The sequence below is a fragment of the Cryptomeria japonica genome, chromosome 7 (assembly GCF_030272615.1).
Source record: "Cryptomeria japonica chromosome 7, Sugi_1.0, whole genome shotgun sequence".
NCBI lineage: Eukaryota > Viridiplantae > Streptophyta > Pinopsida > Cupressales > Cupressaceae > Cryptomeria > Cryptomeria japonica.
The window spans coordinates 803,722,469-803,733,180 of NC_081411.1; the positions used below are offsets into that span (position 1 = coordinate 803,722,469).

Sequence of the window (10,712 nt, forward strand, 5' to 3'; positions counted from 1 at the left end):
AATCAACTAGATGCAATCACTAATAAGATTAGTACTGAATACTAAGTAGACTGGCTGAAATGGAATGTGTTTGACCCTTTTTTGTAAATTGACTAGTTGAATTAAGATTAAGTGCAAGAAATGAAGGCAAATCTAAGAAAACAATGAGTTGTAAAGTTGGGATTTCGTTGTGTACTTGGATCTGAGAAGTATGAGATGATTCGGAGCTACCTTGCGAAAACTACCAAAAGTATCAGGGACCAGGGTACCCCCTCTTGGTCCTCTAATATTTTCGATCGTTGAAAAGGGTTTTTTCATTTCTGTGTCTAAAGCTTATATCGAGAGTTACAACTGTGCACTTGGTTTTTTGCACACAGAAGGAAAAGGAAATGTGTTGGGGATAGGGGCTTGCCTTTAGGTCAAACCTCGGTTTTGGAATTAACCAAGTGATTGAAATAATGTAATTTAAATGATTGAAAGTAGAGATTCTTCTCTTTGAGAGGATGTTGAATTTATTGAAAAATGAAATGCTTATACCTCCTTGTGAAGTTTTGCTCGCCACCACATGGAATTAAGACTTCATGAATTAGAATGATGATCTCCTCTTCAATGCTTGAAATATTGACTCTATTGTTGCTCCAAAGCTTGAAGGAAGACTAAGAATGCTCAATTGCTCTCGAATTTTTGAATGCTTGATCTCTTGGATGCTTGAAGACTTCATGTGTGTGCGTGATGGATCCTCAAATGAGAAGGGAAATCCCTCTTATATACCTGCATGTCAGATTAATTGACTAATTTTTCGACATGAGCCGACATGGAGGGGTTTTTCTCGCTCAAATTTGAGATGGGTCAGGGGGCCAAAATGGGTCCCCATTAGGGAGGACCAGGGCACCACGCCCTAGTCTTATTTTGGGGCTGGATCAAGGTGGCAATAGGGTGCAACTTTGAGCTAGGTGGTATTTATGACTTGTATGAGCATAATCAGGTCTCTGATCGAGCCAAGGGGAGCAAACAATAAAGCGAAGACCCAAATGCGATCAAAAATTGCAAGGGGTGCAATTTTAGGATGCTACAGTTCCATCGAAATGTCATCTATACAATTAGGCAGGCATCTTATGACCATTATTTCTTCTTTTAATGAATAAATGTGTATTAAGTTTTTTGATCTTTTATTTATTGTTATTTTGTATCAGTATAATTTTATGATTTAGAAATTATTTATCAATTATTTTAGTTACAATTAGTTTGATTTCACATGATTTTTGTTTCTTTCAAATTTGAAAATTTTCAATCTAAAATTAGGTTTTTCAAAATATGATCATTATTTTTTGAAATGGCATGTCATATGTTTTGAGTTTTACATCTAGTAACATGTATTAAGGACATCTTCTAGGTCATTATTCTCATTGATAATTACCATCAGGCATTCATACTTAGAACACTCAATTGTAGTTGCAAATACAATCTCAATCTTAGTTACATTAATTGCATCAATTTTTACATCTCTACTTGATGTGTCTTTGATCTTTGTACATTAAGAAAGGGGTTTGACATCTATTATGAAAGTTGATAGTCTTCCATTTTCCTGACAATAGAATTCATTATTCTTTTTAGCACAAAACCTTGCTCTATAAATAGGTATATAGGAGGTGTGCATGTTTCCAAGGTTGCGTCAGTCCTAAACAAGCCTACCTCACTAATTAGACTAGGTCATATGGCACACCAATCGGCCCAAATATTGAACTTATCACCTAGAAATGACTTCTTCCACAAGATTCTAGCCATAATAGACTATGTAGAGTAACTCCATCCCTTAGATTGGGCTATGTCATGTCCGTCTTAGGATCTTTCTAATTTAAAATTTTGTGTTCCAAGCTTTCTTGATATATATGTATATGTATATGCATATGCATATGTGTAGCCTAATTTTTGGGGACATGGACATGTAATCATAAATGTTGAATGTAATAGATGACAAACACATGGACATAAAAAACCCTAACCACACACACATGCTTGCATGAAAATTGGTGTAAATGCTTGAATGATGAATATGCAACCTTGAATCTCTAAAGATCAATGATATATGTGTATGTGTATGTGTACACACACATACATATATACATATACATATGCATATGCAATATCTACATGTATACACACACATGTACATATATGCATATACATATGCATATGCAATCTACATGTATACACACACACATACATTTATACATATGCATATGTATATGTATATATGTATTTGTGTGTAACATGTAGATATACACATACATACACATAGACATACGCATACACATACACATATATCATTGATCTACCAATCTAGATACATATTCTCACAAGAATGATAAGAGACACAATCCGTTGAGTCTTATTAGAAATCAGTGGCTTCAAAAGAGATAAAGATTGCTTGAGACATCTAGTTGGCCATATATAGTTCTATTAAAGTTCGCTAGATTTAGACATATAACACATAAGTTAGATGAATTTGTAGCCTAGAGTTATAGGGAACACCTTATTGATATTATTAGAAGATGTCACATGGACCTAATAGCACCCTCTAGCCAATATATAAATTCTCTTAATGAGCCATCACAATGGGTTCACTTAGCTAGCTTTATCATTAGATGCTACGTAGTAAACAACATTTTAAAAAAGTGATGTTTATGACATCACACATAATTTTTTTCCTACAAAGGACAAAATTTTGGTTTTATTGAGCTTAGATTTATAACATCAATATATAATGCTTGCATTTGGTTTCATAATGTTTTGTTCAAAAAAAAATTAATTAAGTTTTGAAGTCAAACCAATTGTAATCTAGACATAGACATATGATGTTATGCATAACTTGTTTTGTATGTATCAAAATTTAATTTTTTTTTTATGGAACAAAGACATCAATACCTAGTGTGTAGATATTTTTCAATATTTTTTCACTAATTTACTATTTTTCCACATGTGTAGAACAAAGAAACTTGATGTTCAGTGAGAAAACCTATGTTTAGTAAAACATAAAAAAAATTATAATAAAACCAAAATATATTAAAATTATACTTTTTGGAAAGCTTGTTTCAAGGGCTACACGATCCTATAAGTTGGTTTGTCAAGTCGATTCCATTTGGACCTTCAACCCAAGCTTTGAAAGTCAAATTTATGAAAACAAATTAAAGATGGGGGGAGAGACCTAGTCAAGGATGTTCGCTCGAAGGTACCTTCAAGTGAAGTTCCTTACCTTTGCTTGAAGGTTTTAATATATTTTGACATTGTGAAAATCACCTTCGAATGAAAGCACCTTCATTCAAAGGTGGTCATTCAAGCGAAGGAGCTTGCAAAAAAATTTCCTCTCCACTTGGAAAAAGTTTGTGTAGCAAGTTTTTAACCCATTATTGTGGGTTTACCCTATGTAAACTAGATATCATTAAGTAGAAACCACACATAAATGGAAGTATTATAAAATTTAAAATTAGATTTCAATCCTTAGATCCTTCATATGATGTCTATTTACTTACTAGCCTACACATATTGGACATTCATTTTGTTAAATTAATATAAAAATTAAAAAAATTTGGTGTCTAAGTTGTCTATATGTTAAACATACACATTACAATAAATTATAACAAATGGATAGACCTTGTATTATGCTATAACACCCTTGACCATTGGTTTCAATAAAATATTTCTCTAATGATTTATCTTTATCTTGTTGCAAACCTTATATGAGGTTTATTTGTGATTTACTTTGGAAGATAGCCTCCTTACTAACATAGTTTACTTATCACAAACACATTATCAGGACTGGATCTATTTTATTTAGTTGTATGATGTTGATTTCTTGGAAAATGAATACATGATGTGCATAATTTCTATTGTAAAAAAAGTCTAAAGTGTTAAAATATTTTTCATTGTATTGATGTATTATATGCCACTAGAAAATTTGTAATAAGGAATCATAAGGTCAAGCACATGCAAGTACTACCATTTCATAGAACAATTATTATATATGCCTTTAATTTTTTTCTTACTTGAGAGAATATTATAGTCTTAGGATTTTTAGATCATAAAAGATATAATTTTTTATTAGTATGAATATTTTTTGAAGGGAATTATTAATTACTATTAAGGTGTATAATGATGAGTTGGTTATGAAAATGTATGGTGGTAAACTTTATCTTTAAAGTCTTGGGAAAATGGTTTATGGCTTTAATTTTGAACAAAAGTGATTTATGTGTTTAATTTTAAAATCAATAAATTGAGAGTGCCTCATCATACATGATATATATGAAGAAGTGTACAACAAAAATTTAAATTCAACATGTTTTAAAATGTTACAGCTTAAATTATATTATTATATTTGATTAAACTCCTTAAAAATAATTTATTTATTCTATTAGTTGAAATAGACCTTACAAACATAATTGACATGTAAAATTATTATCAAATGCTAATTTATTATAACAATATTTTATAATCTAAAATATTTTGATTATACAAGACCAAAGTATTCATACTTACTTACTTACTGATAATTGTAATCCTAGTTATGCTCCATGGGTGATAGTAATTTGTTTACAAAATTTATATTCATATCCTAATGTGATAAGTAATAAACATCTGAGTAAATAAAAAATAAAAGTTTTGGACTTGAGGAATTAGTTGAGTCTAGGGAAATTATGCAATACTGTGAACTCGCCTTATTTGATACAAGAACACGATTTTGAGTAAACTAGTTGCATTAAAGGAAAGAAACTCATGTAGGGTACTTTGGCATAAGTTGAATATAACTTTCTATGGAATAAATAACATGTGATAAAATAGGAAAAAAAAGACTTATTTAGTGATCCAATAGTACTAGTAGGTTTATCACAATAGAGAAGTTGCACCAAGGAAATAATGTGATGTCCATGACATCAATGATGATGTATGCATTGACGCAATGTAGTAATGCATTTGTAGATACTATTTTCACAAGTTGATACATGCATTTGATGATGTATGCATTGATGCAATGCAGTAATGATAATTGATATCACTATTTGCTTATAAGTGTACACATGATCCTAGACTCTTAACTTTAGCAAGCTGAACAGTGAAATTTTATACAATAGATTTTGAATATTGAAATTGGGTCTAAGTAGGCATAAGTGTGGTCCAACTTAAGAAATAATACCAGACATGTGGCCTAGTCTAAAAGGGTTGAAAGTCCAAAAGAATAAGATCATTCTTTATTAGAACAATGAATAAAACTATTTTAAAATAATAGATTTAAAATTCAAAATAAACTTGTATGTCCAATTACATAAATTGAAAATTAAACACTATATTTATAAAATATTAAAAACAAATGTAAAATATAATTACCAATCCAAAATATAAATTTTCTTACAAATATCTTATTTATTATTATATTTTGTGATTGTAACATTTTTTCTTTATTTTTTTTTATGTACGGGATCTCAATCTCAATCTCATCTCTTATGATGTCGAGACTTGATCAATGGTAGGTTCATTAAGAACCTTTCAACTTCAGGAACAGACCAAAAACCCATTAACATGATTGTAACTTTTTCACAAAAAACCATTTTCAACACTTTCCACATTTTTTCTACCTTCCAGAAAATTGATGTTTGTTATACCCTCAGTATTTTTTAACATAATTGAAAGAATGACCCAATGAATGAACTTGACAATTGAATGAGTTTGGTGAGCGTTTTAAAACGCTACCATTAATGTGGGGACTAAGTTTCTCACATTTCAACGTCACGTCTTTTAAGGCGACGAAAATTAGGGGACTAAATTCATAGTCTGTTCTGCTTAGTTTTTCCTTTCAAACGGACACAATTAAATGCCATTTTCTTCGCGGGTACAATGCTTCCCACCATTTTTAAAAATGAAAAAATATTTATTATTGTTCTATTTACACACGACAGATGGATTAGAAAGCAATTTTTTTTTAAGTGCAGGGGGTGACGTAGAAGCATTGCCGTATAGAGTGTTGTATTTGTTTCGTTTTTTTTTATAAATAATTATAGTTGTTAGGTATTATTTATTATTCTTATTTTTGGAATCCAATTTTAATGCTACTACCCAGAGAATTGGCTCTTTCATTTGTGGAAGTTAACTTTGAAGTGCAAGATTGGTTTGTTTTGTTTTTCTTAATAATAAAAAAAAATTTATATTATACTATTATTATACTTATAGTACTACTTTCTATATAATAAAATATTAGTATGATATTAATATATTACTACTTACATTATATTTAAACTTATTTATACTATATTATTATTTGTATTATATTATATTATTATTTAATTATATCTATAAGAAGGCATGCCATCTACCATAACATTATTATTTCTCTTTCTCTGAATATCTTTTTTATCTCTCTCTCCCTCCCTTCCTAAAAAGTCTTCACCTCTCTTATCTCTCTACATCTCTATATATCTCTTTGTCTCCATCTCTTTCTTGATATGTCTATGTATCACCTTTTTCTCCCCTCTTTCTTTATATCCCATCTCTCTCTCCATCTCCCCCTCTTTATCTCCCCCTAATTATCTCTCCCTATATCGCTCTCTATCTCTACCTATTCCTATATATATCTCTTTCTCTTTATCCTTATCTCTCCTTTTTTATCTCCATCTCTCTCTATTGTATGTCTCCCCTACCCTCTATCTCTCCTTTTTTATTTCCATCTCTCTCTATTTTATGTCTCCCCTACCCTCTATCTCTCCTTTTTTCTCTCCATCTCTTTCTATTTCTTCGTCGCTCTTTATTATCAACATAAAATGAGTCTATTGCTAATGGAGCTTAATTATATTCCTAATTCAAATGTTTTTGTTTTAATCATGTTTAAAATTGCACAAATACATGTAAAAAGAGACAATTTTTTTTCCTAATTGACCTTCCAAACTTTTTTAATATAAATTTCGTTACAATCATACTAAATTTTGAAGATTAAATTTTGAAACCGTATCCTGCTCTTTATAGGTGTGAACTTATCACACCGTGGTGAAAAGTAATTTCAAACGTGGAAACTTCCTTCAATCTGCAGCCGATTTACTACCTATATCATTGACTCTCTCAGCCCAGTAATCCATCTAATGCTATTTTTCCCCGAGAATGAGAAGGAGCTTTACTAAAAATCCGAGGGAACTGGTTTTCTTCTTAGGAACAATGGCTGCTCTCTACCAGATAAGATCCTGTTTTACCTTAGTGCTGCCATGGCTTCTGTATGCCTCACACTTTGCCTACTCCAAGACTTTCACCTATGGTGAATTCAACGAATCAAGTATAATTCTGCTCAAAGATGCTTCCATACATTCTGAGCGGGTGCTCACCCTAACCAATCAAACCCTGCGTTCCAAGGCCCGTGCTCTGTACCCTACCCCAATCACAATAAAAGACAGTGATAATTCAATGGTGTCCTTCAGCACTAGCTTTGTCATGTCCATTGTGATTCCATCCAAGGGTTTATCAGGGCATGGGATAGCTTTCATCATGGCTCCCAATAAATCCATTGTGGGAGCTGAAGATTCACAGTACCTGGTACTCGCCACACCTAAAACCAATGGCCTCCAGTCCAACCATTTGTTTGCAGTGGAATTTGATACAAATTATAACCCTGAACTTGGAGATATAAATGACAACCATGTTGGAGTTAATCTGAATGGGGTTACTTCCTTTGTATCACAGCCGGCAGGCTGTTGGATTGACGAGGACCATTTTCAGAATTTGAGTCTGAAAAGTGGAAGGAATATTCAAGCCTGGATTGATTATGACCATGTTGAAGACCGGCTTAATGTGAGTGTTGCAGAAGTGGGGTTGAATAAACCTGTGAAGCCATTGATATCAGTTACTGACTTCAATCTTTCAAAAGTTTTGATGGAAGAGGTGTATGTGGGTTTTTCTTCTTCTACAGGGTTTTATGCAGTTGAAAATCATTACATTCTCGGCTGGAGCTTCAGTACAGAAGGTGATGCTAAATGGAAGCACAGGACTGAAATTGATTTTGAAATGAATATCTGTGGATTTCCTCAATTTTGAATTTAGCTTTATATTTTTCAGTTTAGGATTTCTTTTTTAAACTTATGATGAAAGAGGCAGGGGCTTTTTTGTGAGGAAGAGGCTGTGCCCTTGAAAGGGCTCCACTCTCCCACCTTACACCTAAAAGGGGGAATAATTGATGAATCTTTAGTTGCATTAATTTTCTACTGTCTATTAGGTTAAGATGTAAAAGTTTTTGGTATAATTTTTTGAACATTTCCGATCGCACTCAATGATCTATCAACATACCCAATACAAATCAGAAGTTTTTACATCTCCATAAATCTTGTTCAGTGAAAAAGTTTTATTGTTCAGTGAAAAAGTGTAAAACAATGGAATTGATTTGGCCACTGGTTTATTAGTTACATCTCTTGCATTGTGATTATAAGTTTTAATGGGATAAGAAATTTAGATGGTTGCATTTTCTTCTGTATTGGTCAATTGATCTGGGCCTGTACTTTAAACAGGAAAAGCACCGCCGCTGGATCTCTCTGGTCTCCCTTCATTCATCGGAAAAAATCGGATGACAAAATCCAGAGGCTTCGAGGCAGCTGTCACCGTAGCATCTCTGGTTCTGCTCCTGATAGCAGTTTTCTTTGCATTTCGTGAACTGAAAAAAATGAAAAAGAAAGAGTCCATTGAAGAATGGGAGCTAGAGTATTGGCCTCATAGAATTCCCTACGAAGAGCTGAAAACTGCTACACAGGGTTTCTGTGATGAGCAGCTGCTGGGCCGCGGGGGTTTCGGAAGGGTTTATAAGGGCGTTCTGCGCACAAGCGGCCTTGAAGTTGCAGTGAAATGCATCACAAAGGAGTCCACAGAAGGAATGAAGGAATTTATTTCAGAAATCTCGAGCGTGGGTCGACTCCAGCACAGAAACCTTGTTCAATTACGGGGCTGGTGCAGGAAAAAGAAACAGCTATTCATTGTTTATGATTACATGCCAAATGGAAGCCTGGACAAATTTATATTCCCAAACCCAAATGGCAAGAGAGTAGTACTGTCTTGGGATCGAAGATACGAGATTCTGAAGGGCATTGCTACAGGGCTTTTATATCTTCATGAGCAATGGGATCGCAGGGTTGTTCACAGAGATGTGAAATCCAGCAATGTGTTGCTCGATTCAGAGCTCAATGCAAAGCTGGGAGATTTCGGCCTTGCTCGTTTGTACGACCACACACAAAATCCACAGACAACTCGGGTTGTGGGGACTGTTGGGTATATTGCTCCCGAGGTCACAAATACAGGGAAAGTTACTCCAAGCTCTGATGTATTCAGTTTTGGGGTTGTTTTACTGGAAGTTGGATGTGGCAGGAAGCCCATAGATATGTCCAAGGATAATGAACAGATTGTTCTGATGGATTGGGTGAGGAATTTGTATCAGAATGGAAAAATCTTGCAGGCTGCTGATCCAAATCTTGATGGCATGTACAATGTGGAAGAAATGGAAAGAGTACTGAAATTAGGGTTGTTCTGTCTTCATCCTGTACCTGAAAAAAGGCTTGACATTAAAACAGCACTGCAAATACTGGAAGGTCAAACTCCTCTTCCAGCCCATCAGATTATTTGGGCTTCTTATGGTACAAGTCACAAAGAATATGTCCGTGTTACAGATGAAGGAGAAACTGATGGTCTATTGTCTTCAGCTCCCAAGTCTGTGGATACTGCAACTACTTCAACAAGCTATTGTTATGACAAAGATCCTGATTATGATGTTGGCAGATGATTTTCTCAGCTGTCTGTAGGCCTTGCCCTCATGGAACTTTGCCTTCAAATGAAGTGTTCTTGACAGATAATTCTAGATTTTCCTTTTCTTTCAACTCGAGGTCTAAAAAAACCATTTTCTTCCTAATTGTAAATCTCTTTACCCAACCCCAGAAGGTTGGAGGATTTATGTAAACCCTATTTACATTCTTTGTGGAAGAAAACAATGCTTAAGAAATTGTAATATTGTAATATTTGTTTTAAATATTCTCCAGAATGAGTGTGGAGCAGAACCATCTCTATATATTAGGTATTTGTAAAAAGGTGTGTGAAGAGAGGGTGTCATTATGCTGTAGCATTTTTGCTTGTAAGTAGTCTATTATCTTCATACAACACAATTTGTATGTATGTTTGTTCTGTTTATTTGTTGATGCATTCTTAAGAATCCTTGTTTATTTTTATCAAATTGATATAAGAAAATGCTTGAAACATTTCAACTAAGTTTAGTCATGGAGAACAATAGTCTTATCCCACTTTAAAATCTTATTTTAAATGATAAACATTATGATTCTTAAAATTATTAAGTTGAAGACTCAAGATGTGCAAGATTTGGTTGAAAATAAGTTTCTTGAACCATCTAACTGGATAGTATATAATGCATTGACACAATTAGATAAAGAGACATTGAGAGAACAAAAAGGATGTGAAAGCTTTGTATTCCATTCATAGACCATGATCCATCTTCTCTAGAGTTATAACAACAACCAAATCAAAATAAGTATGGGAGAGCTTACAAACAACATATCGAGGTACAAGTAAGGTTAAAATATCTAAGTTGTAAATGCTTAAGAGAGATTTTTAAATTTACATTTGTGTAGAGTCAAAAATATCACCCTCATCACCTTTAGTGGCAATTGCAACATGTGGCGCCTCCCCCACGCTGCTTGGCGGATAGGTCCGCCAAC

The 10,712-nt window shown here is 33.3% G+C and overlaps 1 protein-coding gene across 1 annotated transcript; it reads left to right on the forward strand.

Moving 5' to 3' along the window:
• Positions 1 to 7,008: 7,008 nt before the first annotated feature.
• Positions 7,009 to 10,001, forward strand: LOC131057116 (L-type lectin-domain containing receptor kinase IV.3). Its single transcript, XM_057991303.2, has 2 exons — positions 7,009 to 7,972; positions 8,511 to 10,001. Exons 1-2 carry the CDS (start codon positions 7,120 to 7,122, stop codon positions 9,767 to 9,769), a joined length of 2,112 nt encoding a protein of 703 aa, XP_057847286.1. The 5' UTR covers positions 7,009 to 7,119; the 3' UTR covers positions 9,770 to 10,001.
• The last annotated feature ends 711 nt before the right edge of the window (positions 10,002 to 10,712 follow it).

Excerpts from the sequence above, each read along its gene's own strand:
- LOC131057116 (XM_057991303.2), top strand. The coding sequence starts at position 7,120 with ATGAGAAGGAGCTTTACTAAAAATCCGAGGGAACTGGTTTTCTTCTTA. Across the intron at positions 7,973-8,510 it reads CTGGAGCTTCAGTACAGAAG|GAAAAGCACCGCCGCTGGAT; the intron begins GTGATGCTAAAT and ends TACTTTAAACAG.